Source organism: Cetorhinus maximus, chromosome 6 (genome assembly GCF_964194155.1).
Source record: "Cetorhinus maximus chromosome 6, sCetMax3.hap1.1, whole genome shotgun sequence".
NCBI classification, from domain to species: domain Eukaryota; kingdom Metazoa; phylum Chordata; class Chondrichthyes; order Lamniformes; family Cetorhinidae; genus Cetorhinus; species Cetorhinus maximus.
In genome coordinates this window covers 92753899-92775502 of record NC_135884.1, presented here as the reverse complement: position 1 = coordinate 92775502, position 21604 = coordinate 92753899, and the positions used below count along the sequence as shown (strand labels likewise).

General features: G+C 44.3%; 1 protein-coding gene across 3 annotated transcripts in view; it reads left to right on the top strand.

Annotated features, from left to right (window-relative positions):
* prmt7 (protein arginine methyltransferase 7) overlaps positions 1-21604 on the top strand; it is a 45853-nt gene that overhangs the window by 7611 nt on the left and 16638 nt on the right. For 2 of the 3 annotated variants that reach the window (XM_078544084.1, XM_078544086.1), the window contains exons 5-11: positions 68-180; positions 431-678; positions 4135-4315; positions 5287-5414; positions 9283-9418; positions 15389-15472; positions 18556-18603. In XM_078544084.1, the coding sequence (XP_078400210.1) occupies positions 68-180; positions 431-678; positions 4135-4315; positions 5287-5414; positions 9283-9418; positions 15389-15472; positions 18556-18603 (938 nt within the window). The remainder of the gene's footprint in view (positions 1-67; positions 181-430; positions 679-4134; positions 4316-5286; positions 5415-9282; positions 9419-15388; positions 15473-18555; positions 18604-21604) is intronic. The other variant, XM_078544085.1, reaches the window with a different exon arrangement.

The window sequence follows — 21604 nt, the reverse complement described above, 5'->3', positions numbered from 1 at the left end:
GTTTAATGGAGTCCTTAGCAGACTGTGCTATATATATACCTTCCTCACAGTGATTTCCATTTTTTAGACGGTGACATGTCATGTCGAGCTAATATCTTGGTCACAGAGCTGTTTGACACTGAACTTATTGGAGAGGGCGCACTCCCAAGTTACGAGCATGCTCACAAATACCTTGTTCAGGTGAGTTAGTGCTTGAGGTTATGGAGATTTGACATGTTGTAACTCTTACTCTGGAGCTTCTTACAGGCCATCTATTCAAGGAAATACATTAATATATTTGATCTATAACCGCATTGTAAATATCTGTTCTTAATTATTTGGTTTCTGATAAAGATCACGATAATTATATAATCAGTTCTAATAAAGCAAGATATCCTGTACAGTCTAAGCCATCTGTTTCCTTCTATCCATCCCAACCGTCGGCTGACAGGAGGAATGTGAGGCAGTTCCACACAGAGCCACAGTTTACACACAGCTGGTGGAGTCAGAGCACATGTGGGCCTGGAATAAAGTGCTGCCGATTCACATCCAACTGGAGGGAGGCAAGGGTGAGAGGGTCATTGTGCCACCAAGGGACATGCAGATGTGTGCCGGGTCTCCCTGTGTCTATGACATCCAGCTGAACCAGGTGAACAGGAACCACTTCACAACCCTGACAGAGGCCATAGAAATATTCAGGTACAGTATAGTGTGTCCAGTGAGAACATGAATACTTCGTTACTTTTTGGATAGATAATATAAGAATATTTTAAAAAAGGAGCAGGAGTAGATTGTTTGGCCCCCTCCAGCCAGTTCTGCTATTCAGTGCGATCATGGCTGATCACTTGCTTCAACTGCACTTTCCAGCTGGCTCCTCTTGTTCCTTGATTCCATGAGAGATCACAAATCTATTGACCTGAGTCTCGAATATACTCAACGATGGAGTATCCACAACCCTCTGCAGGAAACAATTCCAAAACCAAAACTCTCTGAATGAAGACATTTCTTTTCATCTCAGTCATAAATGATCGCTTCCTTATCAATGACTGTGATCCTGTGTTCTAGATCCCCTAGCCAGTGGAAACAATCTTGCAGTGTAGACCCTGACAAGCCCCTTCAGAATCTTTTATGTTTCAATGAGATCACCTGTCATTCTTCTAAACTCGAGAGAATATAGACCCAATTTACTCACCCTCTCCTCAAAGGATAGTCCTCTCATCCCCAGAACCAGTCCATTGAACCTTTGCTATACTGCATCCAAAGCAATGATATCCTTCCTTAAATATGGAGACCAAAACTAGCACATTATTCCAGGAGTGGTGTCACCAAAGCCCTGTACAGCTTTAATAAGACTTCCTTATTCCTGTACTCCAGTCCCCTTGCAATTTAGGCCAACATGCCATTTGTATTCCCAATCGCTTGCTGTACCTACATGCTAACTTTCTCTCTTCCTTGTGAATGTTTGCAAGTTTCTGAGCATCAACATTTAAAAGTTTCATGCCTTTTAAAAAAATTTTCTGGTGTTCTGTTCTTGCCACCAAAGTGAATAACCTCACATCACATTATTATCCCTCTGCCACTTGTTGGCTACTCACTTAACCTGTCTATGTCCCTTTGCAGCTCCTTTGTGTCCCTGCAGCTTACATTCCTACTGAACTTTGTATCGGTAGAAAACTAAGACACATTGCTCTTGGTCTCTTCTTTTAAGCTGTTAATACATGATTATAAATAGCTGAGGCACTGATCCTTGAGCCCTCCACTAATTACAATCTGCCAACTTGAAAAGGCCCCTTTCATCCCTACTCTCTGCTTCCTGTTCGTTAACCAATCCTCTGTCCATGCTAATATATCACACACACACACACACCACCCCCCCCCCCCCCCCCACAACTCCTTGAGCCCTTATCTTGATTATTAACCTTTTGTGTTGTATCTTATCGAATGCCTTTTGGAAATCAAATATACTACATCTAGTTCACCTTTATCTACCATACAAGTTACATCCTCAAAAAAACTTTAATACATTTGTCAGACACTATTACCCTTTCTTTAAATCCATGTTGACTTTACCTGATCAAACCATGATTTTCTAAATGTGTTGTTTAGATTTCTTTAATAATAGATTCCAGCATCTTCCTGATGACTGATATCAGGCTAACGGGCCTGTGATTCCCTGTTTTCTCTCTCCTTCCTTTCTTTAATGAAGTACTTGTTACATTTGCTATCTTCCAATATGCTGGGACAGTTCAAGAATCTAGGAAATTTTGGAAAATCCTAACCAGTTGTTGAATCCAGTGCCCTTGGTTTGTTGGGGCTAAAGGATCCAAGCTGCACGCTTTGTTCGGGGTGACCGAATCGGTACATGACAGAGAACATCAGGAGGTCATTGTTAGAATAAACACATGCTGTTTATTTAGAAACTAAACTCTACAACTATACTTGTGTGCGCACAACATAAAACTCTGTCTTCACACTCAGTGACTAAGACTCTCTCATATAGAGGTAGCCAACACTACTCTGATATTGGACAATAAGATCATGTGACCTTACATTACAATACTCGTCCTAAAGGTTTATTACATCTCAGATTACTACATCCCTCCCCCTTTACTGAAAAGAACATTTTACAATTTTTCAATACATCAGGTTATTTACACAGTTCGATTATTTACTAAGTCAGTCTCTCTGGAGGTTTCCTTATGCGGATAGAATGTCTCAGCTCTGCAGCTTCTGAAGTTTGCTTTGGAATCTCCCCTACTGAAGTCATCAAAGCATCAGGTTCCACAGCAGGTACCTGTATATTTGTTTCTTCAACTCTATAGGTACAGTGGGCCCTTCAAATACATTTGTACTGTTGATTCAGCCTCGAGCATTGGTGGAATCACTTCTGCATATTTGGTTTCTCCACTTTATATGTGATCCACATGTCGTCTTATTATTCGGTCTTTAACTTTCACATGGTAGGAAAGAGGTCCCATTACAGCACTTATTTCACCGAATAACCATGTTGGTCGTTCTCTAAACCTGCATTAAATGTTCTGTCCCGACTGTGACAATCGTGTCCTGTTTTCTGATTTTCCTGCCTCCTTTTTACCACCCCACCCCCCCTCCCCCTCCCAAGCTTGGCATGATTAGGCTCAGTCTTAATCGGAAACTTTATTAACAGCTTCATTAACAGTTCAGCAGGTGTGACACCTGTTGTTGAATGAGGCGTGGTTCGATAGTGGAATACAAATCGTGCTAATTTAGTCGCTATCGAATCTCCAGACAATTTTCTTTATACCAGATTTGAATGTCTGAACCACTCTCGGCAAGTCCATTTGAAGAAGGATGGTATGGAGAGCTTTTCACATGATCAATACCACTGAGGCTTGTAAATCAGTTAAATTCAGCACTTGTGGATACCGTTCCATTATCTGATACTAGCACTTCAGGTAATCCATTTATAGCAAAGCTTTGTCAGAGCTCGTCTATTGTCGCTGACAATGTGGGTGACCTTACTTCATAAATACCTATACATTTTGAATGCGCGTCTATGATAAGGAGAAATATTGTTCCCATAAAAGGTCCCATATAATCAATGTGTACTCACACCCATGGTCTTCCCGGCCACTCCCAGGGGCGTAATGGGGCTGTTGCAAGTAATTTTTGTACTTCTTGACACTGCGTACAACTCAAGACTCTCTCACATAGAGGTAGCCCACACTACTCTGCTACAGGACAATAAGGTCATGTGACCTTACATTACAATACTCGGCTTAGAAGGTATATTACGTCTCTGATTACTATACCAGTGCATCCACTATCTCTGCAGCTACCTCTTTTAGTACCCTTGGATGTGGGCCATCGGGTAGGGGTTGAGGAATCAAAATTCCCATCAAATGTGCAGTAGGAATGCCTAATTGTATTGTTGAAATTGTTGGTGCTTGGGAATGGAGCACTTTCCATTTCAGATATTCAGTATTGACATAAAGTACTCCAAGATTAGACAAACAACTCCAAAATAAAACTCTGCTTGCCCCAATAGTGTGTTAATGGGGACAGATTGTGAGAGTGGGGAGCTGGTGAGTTGTATAAGCCCTTTCATTACATTGCCTCTGCTCATCTGAGAAAATAAATGGAGCTTTGATTTTAGTTGTCTTGTTCTTTCTGCAGGGTGGATTTCAGTAAAGCAGTGAGCAGCTTGCCAGCCCGGCACACTGTGCAGACCCGAGCAACTACCAGTGGCTTAGCTCAGGTAGCACTGTCCTGGTGGGACATAGACATGGACCCTGAAGGGGATATCAAATGTACCATGGCACCATACTGGGCCCATCCAACTCCAGGTAATATTCAGGTAAGACATTTTCCTGGTTCCTGTTCCATGAAATGTGTAGCTGACAGCTGAAAGTATTGACTGATACAATCCTCCTTTAGCTTCAGGAGATTTCTGTAAATCTGGGGGAGGGCTCACTGAGAAAGAAATGAGAGAAACTGCAAAGAATGTAGATTCAAAAGTACAGACTAGGATTTAAACACATCAGCTCTTCTTCAAATATGCTATGTGATGGTTTACATTGACTTGAGAGGATAGATGAGGTCTCCATTTAAATTCTCATATAAAAGAAGACACCTCCGACAGTGCATCACTTCCTCAGTTATGCACTGTGGTGTCAGCATGGATTGCATACTCAAGGTCCTGGCGTGGGGTTTGAACCCATAACCTTCTGACTTGGAGAATTATTATCCTCAGCTACAATGGTCCATTTAGGCAAGGAACCTGAGAGAATTCGCTATCTGGGCTTGTACATGAATTGAGCATGTGTTTAGCTGAGCCAGTGAAGGGCAGTTGCCACTGCTGGAACTATCTCTCCACATGAGTTTTTGGAACAGAGGGGTTAGGAGAGAGCAAAAATGAGAAACAACCGAGATGATCTTTTTTGATAACAATAAGGAGAATGGAGGTATTGAGCGAAAGTGTCACTAAACGGCAGAATTCTAGACCACTGTAATATGACACATGAGAGTGGGATGTTTTGAAATATGTTTCATTTTGCAGGTTGGATGGGAACCCATAACATTTATTATTGACCCAGTTATCTTCATATTTTCAATTTGCAGCATCCAGGGAGAGTTCAGTTAGCAGTGCTTGTTGATTGAAAGCCCTTTGCCACCTTTTACTTTCCTACATTATTTAACTTTTCCATGTCCAGCTAAAAATGCTGAGCTGTCACTTTACTTTGTAATTTGAGTTTTTTTGTGTTTTTTCTATTTGACTGGGCTCTGAGTTCAAGGCTAGTTTGAAACTGCTATTTTTTGTGTTCGCAGTGGCGGGATCACTGGATGCAGTGTGTGTACTTCTTACCCAAGGAGTTACCTGTTCATGAGGGGGAGTGCCTACATATTTCAGCAATGCATGATGACTACTCTCTGTGGTATAAACTGGAACACAACAGGTTTGGAATGTAGAATAATTGCTAAAGGTGCAGAAATTCTTGGTAAGCTGGGCAGAGTCAAGATGTGCTGGGTATTATGGTCCCAAAATGTTTTCCTTAAATACACTTGCTTACTTGGTGCAGTTACACAAGAAACGCAGACCGATACAAGTGATATGGTCTACCTCTGATCCCATGAGCCACATACCTGCTCCGCCATTTACTATGATCATGACTGATCTTGGACTTTAATTCCGTTTTCCCCCGGCTCCTCATATCCCTTGATTCCCTGAAAGACCAAATATCTCTCTATCTCGGCCTTAAATATATCAATGATGGAGCATCCACAACCCTCTGGGGTAGAGAATTCCAAAGATTCACAACCATTTGAGTGAAGAAATTTCTCCTCATCTCAGTCCTAAATGATCGTCCCCTGAGACTGTGTCCCCATGTTTTAGATTCCCCAGCCAGCAGAAACGAGCTCTCTGTCTATCCTGTCAAGTCCCTTGAGAATCTTGTATGTTTCAATGAGATCACCTTTCATTCTTCTAAATGCCAGAGGATATAGACCCAATTTACTCAGCGCCTCATCACAGGTCAACCCTGTCATCCCAAGGACCAATCTAGTGAATCTTTGCTGTACTGCCACCAATGCAAGTATATCCCTCCTTCAGTATGGAGATCAAACTGCCTCCAATGCAAGCATATCCCTCCTTTAAATATGGAGATCAAAATTGCATGCAGTATTCCAGGTGCAGTCTCACAAAAGCCTTGCACAATTGTAGCAAGACAAGTTTATTCTTGTATCCAACCCCCTTGCAATAAAGGCCAACATGCCACTTGCCCTTCTAGTTGCTTGCTGTACCTGCATGGTAACTTTTTGTGTTCTTTGTACAAGTCTCTCTGAACATCAACATTTAGAAGTTTCATGCCCTTTTTAAAAAAAAATCTAGTTTTGCTATTCTTACTACCATACACTTTCCCACATTATACTCCAGCTTCATCTTGTTGCCCATTCACTTAGCCTGTCTATATCTCTTTGCAGCCTCTTTCTATCCTCGCAGCTTAAAGTTCCACCTAGCTTTGTATCATCAACAAACTTGGATACATTAGGTCTAAATCATTAATATAGATTGTAAATAGCTGAGGCCCCAGCATTGATACTTGTAGCACTCCACTAGTCACAGCCTGCCCACTTGAAAATGCACCATTTTTTTTGCCTACTTTTTGCTTCCTGTCCCTTAACCAGTCCTGTAGCCATGCTAATATATTACCCCCAAACTCCTTGAACCCTTATCTTGAATGTTAACATTCTGTGTGACACCCTATTGAATGCTTTTTGGAAATCCAGCTATACTGCATCTACTGTTTCCCCTTTTCTCCCCTACTAGTTACATCTTCAAAAAAAGCTAAATTTGTCAAATACAATTTCCCGTTCGTAAAACCATATTGATTTTCCCTGATCATACTATGATTTACTGTAACTAGCACTAGGCATACCTAAAAATGAGGTGTCAACCTGGTGAAGCTACAACACAGGACTACTTGCATGCCAGACAGCATAAGCAGCAAGTGATAGACAGAGCTAAGCGATCCCACAAACAACGGATTAGATCTAAGCTCTGCAGTCCTGCCACAACCACTTGTGAATGCTGGTGGACAATTAAACAACTCACTGGAGGAGGAGGCTGCAAAAATATCCCCATTCTCAATGATGGAGGAGCCCAGCACATCGGTGCAAAAGATAAGGCTGAAGCATTTGCTACAATCTTCAGCCAGAAGTGCTGAGTGGATGATCCATCTCGGCCTCCTACGGAGACCCCCAGCATCACAGATGCCAGTCTTCAGCGAATTCGATTCACTCCACGTGATATCAAGAAATGGCTGAAGGCACTAGATACTGCAAAGGCTATGGTCCCTGACAATATTCTGGCAATAGTACTGAAAACTTGTGCTCCAGAACTTGCTGTGCCCCTAGCCAAGCTGTTCCAGTGCAGCTAAAACACTGACACCTACTCGACTATGTGGAAAATTACCCAGTTATGTCCTGTACACAAAAAGCAGGACAAATCCAACCCTGCCAATTACCGCCCCATCAGTCTACTCTTGATCACCAGTAAAGTAATGGAAGGGGTTATCAACAATGCTATCAAGTGACACTTGCTTAGCAATAACCTGCTCACTGATGCCCAGTTTGGGTTCCGCCAGGACCACTCAGCTCCTGACCTCATTACAGCCTTGGTTTAAACATGGACAAAAGAGCTGAACTCCCGAGGTAAGATGAGAGTGACTGCCCTTGACATCAAGGCTGCATTTGACTGAGCGTGGCATCAAGGCGTCCTAGCAAAACTGGTCAGTGGGAATCAGGGGAAAACTCTCCGCTGGTTGGAGTCATACCTAGCACAAAGGAAGATGGTTGTCGTTGTTGAAGTCAGTCATCTCAGCTCCAGGACATAACTGCAGGAATTCCTCAGGGTAATGTCCTTGGCCCAAACATCTTCAGCTGCTTCATCAATGACCTTCCTTCCATCATAAGGTCAGAAGTGGGGACGTTCGCTGATGAGAGGACAATGTTCAGCACCATTCACGACTCTCAGACACTGAAGCAGTCCATGTCCAAATACAGCAAGACCTGGACAATATCAAGGCTTGGGCTGACTGTTGGCAAGTAACATTCACGCCACACAAGTGCTAGCCAATGACCATCTCCAACAAGAGAGAATCCACGCTTCGCCCCTTGATGTTCAATTACCATACTGAGTCCCCCACTATCAACATTCCGGGGGGGTTACCATTTACCAGAACCTGAACTGGACTAGCTATATAAATACTGTGGCTACAAGAGCAGGTCAGAGGCTAGGAATTGTGCAACGAGTAATTCACCTCCCAACTCCCCAAAGCTAGTCCACCATCTACAAGGCATGCCTCCCCACTTGCCTGGGTGAGTGCAGCTCCCACAACACTCAAAGCTTGACACCGTCCAGGACAAAGCCGCCAGCTTGATTGGCACCACATCCACAAACATTCACTTCCTCCACCACTGATGCACAGTAGCAGCAGTGTGTACCATCTACAAGATGCACTGTAGGAATTCATCAAGGCTCCTTAGACAGCACCTTCTAAACCCACGACTACCACCATCTAGAAGGACAAGGGCAGCAGATAGATGGGATTACCACCAACTGGAAGCTCTCCTCCAAGTCACTCACCACCCTGACTTGGAAATATATCGCCGATCCTTCACTGTTGCTGGGTCAAATTCCTGGCACTCCCTCTCTAACAGCACTGTGGGTGCACCTGCACCACAGGGACTGCAGCGATTCAAGAAGGTACCTCACCAACACCTTCTCAAGGGCAACAAGGGCTGGACAATAAATGTTGGCTCAGCCAGCGAAGCCCACATCCTGTGAATGAATAATTTAAAAAAAAAAATTTCTGAGTACATTGTTAAGATTTCCTTAATAGATTCCAGCACTTTCCTGATGACTGATGTCAGGGTAACTGGCCTGTCGTTCCCTGCTATATCTCTCCCACCTTTCTTGAACAGTGGTGTTCCATTTGCTAACTTCCAAACTGATGGGACAGTGGAGTCTAGTACATTGACATTCTGACTGAGGTGTACTGCGTACACTGTGTGCATGCTTCGTCCTGTGTGTGCACAATGTGCTGTCCAGCCTTAACCACCTCTATTGTGCATGAACAGTGTACTCTCTAGGCTTAGTCTCTGTACTGTGTGTATAAAATGTAATGTATGGGCAATACTTTCACTCTTTTGTGCCTCCTATATTTTCCTTCATCTGGAACTGTTCCATGACTGGGAGAAACCAGGAGAGGAAAACTAAGAAGTAATGTAACTGTTCATCTAGCTCTTTAACTTTGCTCTCTGTAGTGATGAGTGTGACACCGATGTGCTGAGTGAGCGTCCCCTCTGCTCCTGCCAGGCCCATCTCATGTGCAACAGGCAGCGCTTTGGAGAACTAAATGACCAGCAAAGGAATGAGGCCTATATCAAGGCCCTGAAAACAGTGAGTACCTTGAAATTTCTCGCAACAGAAGCGGTTAATGTTGGAATTGGTACACAAAATTGCTAAATTAGGGTGACTTAATGCGAACAGAAAGGATTATGGCTGATTTCCCCAAGACAAAGTACAATAATGAGTTCTGTGAGGGGAAAAATGCGAGAGAGACATTGAGACAAGGAACTGTTAACTGTGAAACATACAAGGTAGAGAAAGAGAAGCAAAGAAAGCAACTGAGAAGGTAGAAATTGTAGAAGATGTGACTGTTAATCATCATGCAGCCCTAAATCAAGAATGAATAATGGAATAGTTCATAACACATTAATTTGATATTTTAATACCTAACAAGCAGAAGGAAAGGTAGTTATAGTGGAAGGTGTAACTGAGACTTTGATATGAAAGGGTTAAAGCCAGATAACTGAAGTGTTGTCCTGGAAAGGCAGGCTCCAGCTGTTGCCTAATGGAAAAGTACTGGACAGAGAAATCTTGAAGCGACATGAGATGAAGCCTGATGTCTGTCCTGCAGAATGAATCTGCATTTCAACTGTTTTTCCAACCAAGAGAAAGGCACATAGTGCTATGGTTCCATCATATCCTGTGACCAAACTTAGGTGTGTTATAGAAGCCTATGTACCCTAGTAGCCTGCAGACAGCCTGAATTAAAAGCACTGCAGATCCATCTTAAGGCATTATAATTTTATCCGACAGTATAGACATGTTACTTACTCATAGACATTTACAGCACAGAAGGAGGCCATTCGGCCCATCGTGTCCATGCCGGTCAACAAAGATCTGACTACACTAATCACATTTTCCAGCGCTTGGCCCATAGCCCTGGAGGCTATGGCAACGCAAGTAAATATCTAAATGCTACTTAAATGTTACGAGAATTTCTGACTCAACCGCCCTTTCAGGCAGTGAGTTCCAGACTCCCACCACCCTCTGGATGAAAAAATTTCCCACTAATGGAAAAAGTGCCTTCCTATCCAACCTATCTATGCCCCTCATAATCTTATACAACTCTATCAGGTCCCCTCTCAACCTTTGCTGCTCCAAGGAAAACAACCTCAGCCTATCCAATCTTTCCTCATAGCTCAGATCCTCCAGCCCAGGCAGCATCCTGGTAAATCTCCTCTGCACCCTCTCCAGTGCAACCCTATCCTTCCTATATGTGGTGACCAGAACTGCACGCAGTATTCTAGTTGTGGCCTAACCAGTGTTTTCTACAGTTCCAGCATAACCTCCCTGCACTTGTATTCTGTGCCTCGGCTAATAAAGGCAAGCATCCCATATGTCGTCTTAACCACCTTATCTACCTGCCCTGCTACCTTCAGGGATCTGTGGATATACACACCAAGGTCCCTCTGATCTTCAGTACTTTCCAGGGTCCTACCATTCATAGTGTAAACCCTTGCCTTGTTAGCCCTCCCCAAGTGCATTACCTCTCGCTTTTCCAGGTTGAATTTCATTTGCCACTGATCTTCCTACCTGATGTGTCCATTGATATCCTCCTGCAGTCTACGGCCATCCTCCTCACTATTCACCACCCGACCAATTTTCATGTCATCCGCAAACATCTTGATCATACCCCCTACATTTAAGTCCAAATCATTTATGTACGCCACAAACAGCAAGGGCCCCAGCACTGAGCCCTGTGGAACCCCACTGGAAACACACTTCCAGCCACAGAAACATCCTTCTATTCTGCTTCCTGCCTCTCAGCCAATTTTGGATCCAATGTGCCACTTTGCCTTGGGTCCCATGGGCTCTTACTCTCTTGATGAGTCTGCCATAAGGAACCTTATCAAAGGCCTTGCTAAAGTCCATGTAGACCCCATCAAATACATTACCCTCATCAACGCTCCTGGTTACCTCCTCAAAAATTCGATCAAATTTGTCAAACACGACCTTCCCTTAACAAATCCATGCTGACTATCCCTGATTAATCTGTGTCTCTCCAAGTGCAGGTATATTCTGTCCCTCAGAATTCTTTCTAATAACGTATCCGCCACCGAGGTTAGACTGACTGGCCTGTCATTTCCTGGTCTATCCCTTCCTCCCTTTTTAAGTAATGGGACAACATTAGCAGTCCTCTGGCACCTCACCTGTGGCCAGAGAGGATTTGAAAATTACTGCCAGGGCCCCTGATAGCTTTTCCCTTGCCTCTCTCAACAGCTTGGGATACATCTCATCCGGGCCTGCAGATTTATCCACTTTTAAAGCCGCTAAACCCACTGGTACCTCCTCTCTCTCTCTCTGTTAATTTCCTCTAATATTTTACAGTCCTCCATCCTAATGTCTGTACCTACGTCATCCTTTTCCATTGTGAAGACCGACGCAAAGTATTCATTGAGGACTGTGCCTATGTCTTCTGGGCCCCCACACACATTATCTCTATGGTCCCTAATTGGCCCTACTCTTTCCCTAGTTAGTCTCTTGCTCTTTATATATTTTAAAAAAACACTAGGTTTTCCTTTATTCTATCCACCAATGTTTTCTAATGCATTCTCTTAGATTTCCTAATTTCCTTTTTAAGTTCCCCTCTGCACTTTTTATACTCCTCGAAGGACTCTGCTGCGTTGAGCCCTCGGTATCTGCCATAAACTTCTCTCTCTTCATTCTTAATCCTAACCGTTATTTCCCTTGACATCCAGGGTTCTCCGGACTTGGTCCCCCGCACCCTTTGTCATTACGGGAACCTATTTGCCCTGTACTCTTGCTATTTTCTCCTTGAATGCCCTTCACTGCTCTGACACAGTTTTATCTGCAAGGAGCTGCTCCCAGCCCACTTGGGCCAAATCATATTTCATCTTAGTAAAATTAGCCTTTCCCCATTTTAGAACTTTTATTCCCATCCCAAACTTATCCTTTTCCATAACTGTCCAAATCTAACTGAGCTATGGTCACTATCTCCAAAATGCTCCCCTACTGATGCATCTTCCACCTGCCTGGGTTCATTTCCGAATATTAGGTCCATAATTGTTCCCTCCCTTGTTGGGCTTTCTACGTACTGACTAAAAAAGTTCTCCTGGATGCAATTTAAGAATTTTGCTTCTCCCCTACCTTGCACACTAAAACTATCCCGGTTAATATTTGGGTGGTTAAAATCCCCTACAATTACTGCCCTATTATTCTTACGCTTCTCCGAAGTTTGATTACATATTTGATCCTCTAACTCTACCTGATTGTTTGGGGGCCTATCATACGCACCCAACGATGTGTTTGCCCCTTTTGTGTTTTTTACTTCTACCCATATGGCCTCATTTGATGATCCAAGATATCAGCCTTCCTCACTGCTATAATTGATTCCTTGATCAATATTGCGACTCCCTCTCTATCTCATCTGAATACCCTATAACCAGGAATTGCTGAGCTGCCAATCCTGCTCTTATTTTAGCCAAGTCTCGGTCATAGCTATGATATCATACTCCCACGTGCCTATCTGTGCCCTCAGCTCATCTGTCTTATTCCTCAGGCTCCTTGCATTAAAATATATTCCATTTAGCCATGCTAAACTCACTTCTTTCTTGTCTAGCCTATGTTCCCTCTGCCTTCCAGTGTCACTTAACACCGTTTAACTTCTAATTGCATCTCAGCTTCTTTCCCCTCTGAACTACTTTTCAGGATCCAAAACCCCTGCCAATTTAGTTTAAATCCTTCCCAACAGCATTAGCTGCCCAGCGAGGATGTTGGTCCTGTCCCTGTTCAGATGTAACCTGTCCAACTTGTACAAGTCCCACCTCCCCCAGAAACGGTCTGAATGCCCCAGGAATCTAAAACCCTCCCTCCTGCACCTTCTCTCCAGCCACGCATTCATCTGCTCTATCCGTCAGTTCCTATATTCACTACTGCATGGCACCGGAAGTAACCTGCCTGCAGGAACTAATTTCTCTTTCTTCTTATGTCATTGGTCCCAACGTGGACCACGGCCTCTGGCTGTTCACCCTCCCCCTTCAGAATGCCCTGCAGCCGTTCCATGACATCCTTGACCCTGGTACCTGGGAGGCAATGTACCATCCTGGGGTCACGTCTATGGCCACAGAAGCGCCTGTCTACTTCCCTCAGGAAAGAATCCTCTACCACTATTGTCCTGCCACACTTCCTCCACTGCTGAGCAGCTAGACAACCCACAGTGCCATGGCCTTGGCTCTGGTTGGCCTCCACAGAGGAACCGTCACTCTTTCACCGTTTTCCAAGGCCGAAAACAGTTTGCGAGTGAGATGCACTGGATTCCCTATTTACCTGCCCGGTCCCCTTCTTCTGTCTGGTGGTTACCCATTCCTTCTCTGCTTGCACTTAAGCTGCGGGGTGACCACGAGCTGAACCATGCTATCCACGAACCTCTCAGCCTCGTGAATGCACCGTAGTGCCCCCAGCTGCCACTCAAGCTCCAAAACCTGGAGCTTGAGTTGCTGCAGTTGGAGGCACCTCCTGCACACATGGTTGCCCAGACCGCCAGGAGTGTCTATGATTTCCCACATAGCGCAGGGTATGAAAATCACTGGACTGAGCTCCCCAGCCATATCTTAGCTAAATAGAATATGGACCCTTGCTTTTATTGTACCTTTACTCCTACCTGAGTATAGACTAGATGCTAGATCCTCTAGGTGCTGCTGATTGCCTGTCCCAGGATTCTCCTCTCGCACTCCCCTCTAGGTGCTGCTGACTGCCCATCCCAGGGTGGTCCTCTCGCACTCCCCTCTAGGTGCTGCTGACTGCATGTCCCAGGGTCATCCTCTCGCACTCTCTTCTTTTGCATGCTTACTGTGATTGACGTATCAATAAGATAAGATGGATGGTAAATCTTACATTAAATAGATGCCCAGTAAAATTCAGCAATATTCTTTGCATGGGCTGGAAGGATTTATGGTGCTCAACCATCCAGCTTTTTTGTATGGACTGCAGGTACAGCAGGGAGGCTGTGCTTGATACTGCACCGATCAACAATTGTATGGTGCTTTTAAGGCCCATGCTACGAAGAGAATAAACCCTTGTATCAATGTCAGAAATGTGCATCCAGCAGAATGGAGCTGTACCTCACTGAGCCATGTTGCTTAGGCCATGCATCCATGTTCTTGGTTTCCTTGGCAAATTGATGATCGCCAGGTTTATTATAGTGCTGTAGGGATGTGATATGACCCAAATTCTGTTCAATAATCCTCAGTTACAACAGTAACTAGGTAGCGAGCATGATGTTCTGTGGTCAATGCAAGGGGGAGTGAAGGACGCGAAATTCCTGGAGCTGAAGTAGATACTGGGTGAGCTTCAGTGTATTGCTGTCATGAGCCACCTGTGATCACTATGCATACTATACTGTTGGGCATGTCACTACCTTTAAGCTGTCCTCCAGGGTTTTTTGCTGAGCATGCACTGAAATTAGTGATATCAAGGAAGACATCGAAGAGTTCCTGATTTTCCATTTTGCCTCACAAGGGGGAATTTCATCAATATAGTAAACTGCCAACTTCATAGACCAGATTTAATTGAATAATTAAGTACAGGATAAAGAATTAGACCAACAGTTCTCAACAGTTGAAGTTCTTGCCAAATATTTAAAGCCAAACAGCTTGTTGTTCGAAGTCTGTTGTCTGTATTAAAACTAGTGCAACCTGGAATCATTCCACAGGTAAAGATATTTTTCTTTTAAAAGGTTCTACCAAGATATATTGAGAAGAATCCCTTACTGTATGTCTGAATAAACTGGAATTAAAATCTTCCAAGATTTGAGTTGATGAACATTGAGCCATTCCCTTTGTATTGTGCCTCGTCTTTGACAGAAGGTTCTTATAATTGGATAAAAATAGAAAATGGAAACTTTATTTTTTGTTTTAAAGGCCCTAAAATAAAGACTATCCTAAAGTGAAAAAAAAAGTTATTTTAGGGATGGGGGTTTTAACTTGAGAATTAATGTCAGCTGTGAAATGACCCATCAAGGATTCTGTTATCACTTACAGATTTACTGTTGTCTTTCCACAGGTTGTGAGACCTGATAGCGTGTGTGTAACCATCAGTGATGGAAGCCTGCTGTCTCTCTTTGCTCACTTTCTGGGTGCTGCACAGGTATGGACATTGCTGGAGCAAGACTGGAAGTTGGATTTGTGGGAGAGATGTAATGCCCTATTTGACTGGCAATTACAGTAGTTGTTTTTTTCCCTTCTCCTCTGCCAAATGTTCCTTCTTTCCTCCTCTTCTAAGCCAATGTCAATGCATGACCCTTTGTCCTCTGATAACTTGGCTGTCATTTATATGCAAATGAAGATGGTGAGCATTGGCAGGCTATTTGAACATGAGAGTGATGTGGGTGAGTTTGATCCTGTTCTTGCCCAATATCCCATACCTACATTTCCAGCAGACGTTGTTAGCTTGTGATCATTGGCAGAAATCATGTCTGATTTCTTTTCCACGAACACTGAGGCCAGTTACAGTACCCTAACGTCAACCCAGGTGACATCAGCTAACTCGATATATACAGAGATAAAAACAAAAAACTACTGCGGATGCTGGAAATCCAAAACAAAAACAGAATTACCTGGAAAAACTCAGCAGGTCTGGCAGCATCGGCGGAGAAGAAAAGAGTTGACGTTTCGAGTCCACATGACCCTTCAACAGAACTGAGTGAAGTTAGGAGAGGGGTGAAATATAAGCTGGTTTAAGGTGGGGGGGGGGTGGAGAAGCTGGGGGTGGGGTGGTTGTAGGGACAAGCAAGCAGTGATAGGAGCAGATAATCAAAAGATGTCACAGACAAGAGGAACAAAGAGGTGTTGAAGGTGGTGATATTATCTAAGAGAATGTGCTAATTAAGAATGGATGGCTGGACACTCAAGGTACAGCTCTAGTGGGGGTGGGGTGGAAAGACTGACAGGGTATTACAGTTATAGATTTAAAAATAATGGAAACAGGTGGGAAAAGAAAAATCTATATAAATTATTGGAAAAAACAAAATGGAGGGGGAAGAAACGGAAATGGGGGTGGGGATGGGGGAGGGAGTTTAAGATCTAAAGTTGTTGAATTCAATATTCAGCCCGGAAGGCTGTAAAGTGCCTAGTCGGAAGATGAGGTGCTGTTCCTCCAGTTTGCGTTGGGCTTCACTGGAACAATGCAGCAAGCCAAGGACAGACATGTGGGCAAGAGAGCAGGGTGGAGTGTTAAAATGCCAAGCGACAGAGAGGTTTGGGTCTTTCTTGCGGACAAACTGCAGGTGTTTTGCAAAGCGGTCGCCCAGTTTGCGTTTGGTCTCTCCAATGTAGAGGAGACCGCATTAGGAGCAACAAATGCAGTAGACTAAGTTAGGGGAAATGCAAGTGAAATGCTGCTTCACTTGAAAGGAGTGTTTGGGCCCTTGGATGGTGAGGAGAGAGGAAGTGAAGGGGCAGGTGTTGCATCTTCTGCTTGGGCATGGGGAGGTGCTATAGGTGGGGGTTGAGGAGTAGTGGGTGATGGAGGAGTGGACCAGGGTGTCCCGGAGGGAACGATCCCTACGGAATGCCGTCAGGGGGGGTGAAGGGAAGATGTGTTTGGTGGTGGCATCATGCTGGAGTTGGCGGAAATGGCGGAGGATGATCCTTTGAATGCGGAGGCTGGTGGGGTGATAAGTGAGGACAAGGGGGACCCTATCATGTTTTTGGGAGGGAGGAGAAGGCGTGAGGGCGGATGCGCGGGAGATGGGTCGGACACGGTTGAGGGCCCTGTCAACGACCGTGGGTGGAAAACCTCGGTTAAGGAAGAAGGAGGACATGTCAGAGGAACTGTTTTTGAAGGTAGCATCATCAGAACAGATGCGACGGAGGCGAAGGAACTGAGAGAATGGGATGGAGTCCTTACAGGAAGCGGGGTGTGAGGAGCTGTAGTCGAGGTAGCTGTGGGAGTCGGTAGGCTTGTAATGGATATTGGTGGACAGTCTATCATCAGAAATTGAGACAGAGAGGTCAAGGAAGGGAAGGGAAGTGTCAGAGATGGACCATGTGAAAACGATGGAGGTGTGGAGATTGGAAGCAAAATTAATAAATTTTTCCAGGTCCCAACGAGAGCATGAAGCCGCACCGAAGTAATCATCGATGTACCGGAGAAAGAGTTGTGGGAGGGGGCCGGAGTAGGACTGGAACAAAGAATGTTCCACATACCCCATAATGAGACAGGCATAACTGGGGCCCTTGAGTGTCCTGCCATCCATTCTTAATTAGCACATTCTCTTAGATAATATCACCACCTTCAACACCTCTTTGTTCCCTTTGTCTGTGACATCTTTTGATTATCTGCTCCTATCACTGCTTGCTTGTCCCTACAACCACCCCACCCTCAACTTCTCTTCCCCACCCCCCCAACCTTAAACCAGCTTATATTTCACCCCTCTCCTAACTTCACTCAGTTCTGCTGAAGGGTCATGAGGACTCGAAACGTCAACTCTTCTCCGCCAATGCTGCCAGACCTGCTGAGTTTTTCCAGGTAATTCTGATTTTATTTTCGATATATACAGCATTGAACCTGGGACTTTCCTAGCCTGTATGCCTCAGCTACCCACTGCTTTAACCAGCTGAGCAGCACTCGTTTTTGGCTTAGCAAACATACTGTTAGTACCCTGACAGTAAATTCAAGATTGGTTTTGGGCTCCTGCAATGTGATAATACAGGGGTTTCTCACATAAGGTCCTTGTTACATTCTTGAAAATTGCAACTTTAAGATGAACAACATTAAGCAAATCCGGTTTTCCCATATGTTCTTTTGGACATTTCTCATCGAAAAAACTATACAGGAAACAGAGTGATGGGCATCTGGAATTCACTGCCTAAGTTGGTGGTTGAGGCTGAAACGCTCAACTCATTTAAAAGGTACCTGGATCTGCTGTAACCGGCAAGGCTACGGACCAGGTGCTGGAAAGTGGGACTAAAATGAGCGGCTGGTTTCTTTTTTCTCTTTTTGGCTGGTGCAGACATGATGGGCTGAATGGCCTCTGACCTATGGTTCGATGACTCTTATTCAATAGCAGAACAGACTTGAGGACCGAATCTTATGATATTTTGCATCCTTGTGCTAAACTATGTTGGAGGATTGTGATTGCAAAATTTACCAGACCTTAGTCAGACTTCCAGTAGACATTGCAGGTACTAGACTGTCTCACTATACTCACTAACTTTGTGTTTCTGTAGGTTTATAGTCTGGAAATTTCTGCCATGTCCAGGCGTGTAATGGAGAAGGTGAGTTTGCACTCAATGAGCTAATGTTTGTCACAGCCTACACTGCTGTTACAGCGTATGGTGGATTACTTTTGTCTGATGGAATTGTGCCGTATGCTGACAGGACCTTGCCTACTGGCATAGTGCAGCCTGTTCCCTGTTGCAGAGTATGGTGCTATACACTGGTGGAAACCTGTCCACAAAAAACAGGAGAAATCCAATCTGGCCAATTACTGCCCCATCAGCCTCCTTGGAAAAATGATGGAAGGTGGTAGATAAAGTGTTAAACAAATGGGCTGCTTTGCTCTGGATTTTGTCGAGCTTCTTGAGTGTTACTAGAGCTGCACTCAACCAGGCAAATTGACACTATTCCTTTGCAGGCCGAATTGTGCCTTGTCAATGGTTTAGGTAATTCACTTGCCACAGAATTCCTAGCCTCTGACCTGCTCATTGAGCCACAGTATTTATGTGACTCTCAAGTGACATTTACTAACCAGTAACCTCTCAAACTCAGTTTGTGTTCCACCAGGACCACTTGACCCCTCATTAGAGCCTTGGTCCGAACATGGGCAACAGAGCTGAATTGGTGAGGTGAGCGCAGAAGAATATGGTTGTAGTTGTTGGAGTCCAATAATCTCAGCCCCAGGACATTGCTGCAGGGAGTTCCTCAAGGCAAGGTCCTAGACCCAACTATCTTCAGCTGCTTCAACAATGACCTTCCCTAGGTCATAAAACCAGAAGACTGTATAATCGCTGATGATTGTGTTCAGTCCCATCTGTATCTCTTCAGATAATGCAACAGTCTGTATGCGCATGCAGCAAAATCTGGACAACATTTAGGCTTGGGCTGGTAAGTGGCAAATAATATTTGTACCACACATTGCCAGGCAATGACCATCTTCAACAATCCTCTCCTTGACACTCAATGGCATTACCAACTTTGAATCTTTCACGATTAATGTGTTCGAGGTTGCCATTGATCAGAAACTTTACTGGACCAGCTATATAAATACTGTAACTTATAAGAACAAATCAGAAGCTGGGAATTCTGCAGCGAGTGACTCACTTCCTGACCTCCAAAGCCTTTCCCCCATCTATAGAGCACAAGTCTGCTGTGTATTGGAATAGTTTCCACCTTCCTGGTTGAGTGCAGCTCCAGTAACACTCAGGAAACTTGACACCATCCAAAACCAAGCATCCCACTTGTTTGACACCCCATCCATCGCCTTAAAAATTCACTCCCTCCACAACAGATGCACCGAGGCTGCAGTATGTACCACGTACAAGATGTACTGCAGCAACTCGCCAAGGGTCCTTTAACAGCACTTCCAAACCCGTGATCTCTAGAAGGACCTGGGTAGCAGGCACATGGGAACATCACCATCTCCAACTTCCCTTCAAATCGCACACCACCCTAACTTGGAAATATATTGCCATTCGTTCATTGTTGCTGCGTTCAAATTCTGGAAATCTCTGCCTAACAGCATCGTGGAGGTACCTCCATTGCAGCGGTTCAAGAAGGCAGCTCATCTCCACTTTCCCTGGGGTAATTAGAGATGGGCAATAAATGCTGGCCTTGCCGGAGATGCCCACATCTAGAGAATTAATGGAGGGATTAAATGTTGGAATGGAATATTTGAATCGATCTGTGTGCCCTCATACATGGATCACAAAAAGTCGGCAGGCAGGTACAGCAAATAATTAAGAAGGCAAAAGGAATGTTAGCCTTTATTTATAAGGGGTTGAAATATAAAATTAGGGAAGTCTTGCTATAACTGTACGGGGCATTAGTGAGACTGCATCTAGAGCACTGTGTACAATTTTTTGGTCGTCTTACTTAAGGAAGGATATATTGTACTTGTACTGAAGGCAGTTCAGACAAGCTTCATTAGATTGATCCCTGAGATGAAGAGGTTTTGTGAGAAAATGTTGAGCAGGTTAAATCTTTACTCACGAGTTAAAAATGAGGGGTGATCAGACTGAAACATAAAAGATTCTGAGGGGGCGTGACAGGGTAGATGCTTGAGAGGATGTTTCCCCCTCATGCAGGAATCTAGAGCTAGGGGACACAGTTTCAAAAAAAGGAGTCTCCCATTTAAGATGGAGATGAGGAGGCACATCTTCTGAGTGTCATTAGTTTTTGGAACACTTCCCCAGAGAGCAGTGGAGTCTGGATCATTGAATATATTCAAGGCTGAGCTAGACAAATTTTTGAGCTACAAGGGAGTCGAGGGTTATGGGAAGCAGGCAGGAAAGTGGAATTAAGGCCATAATCAGGTCAACCATGATCTTATTGAATAGCGGAGCCGGCTTGAGGGACTGTATGGCGTACTCCCTTCTCCTATTTTTTTATGTTCTTAGGAAGTGTCAGCTTGGCTCAGGTAACAGTCTCACCTCTAAGTCAGAAGGTGTCCACTACTGCCCACTAAGTGCCCACTACTGACTTGAGCACATTAATTGAGGCTGACACATCTGTATGTAACTGAGAGAGTGCTTTTCAAATATGCCAAATTTGAGATGAGACAACAACAAGAACTTTTATTTTTATAGTGGCTTTATTTAGGTGAGGTGAGAGTGACTGCCCTTGACATCAAGGCAGCATTTGACCGAGTGTGGTAACAAGGCACCCCAGCAAAACTGGAGTCCGTGGGAATCAGGGAAACACTCCGCTAGTTGGAGATATACCTAGCACAAAGGAAGATGGTTGTGGTTGTTGGAGGTCAATCATCTAAGTTCCAGGACATCACTGCAGGACTTCCTCAGGGTAGTGCCCTAGGCCCAACCCTTTTCAGCTGCTTCATCAATGACTTTCCTTCCATCATAAGATCAGAAGTGGGGATGTTCGCTGATGATTGCACAATGTTCAGCGCCATTTGCAACTCCTCAGATACTGAAGCAGCCCATGTCCAAATGCAGCAAGACCTGGACAATGTCCAGGCTTGGGCTAACAAGTGGCAAGTAACATTTGCGCCACACAAGTGCCAGGCAAAGACCATCTCCAACAAGAGAGAATCTAATTGTC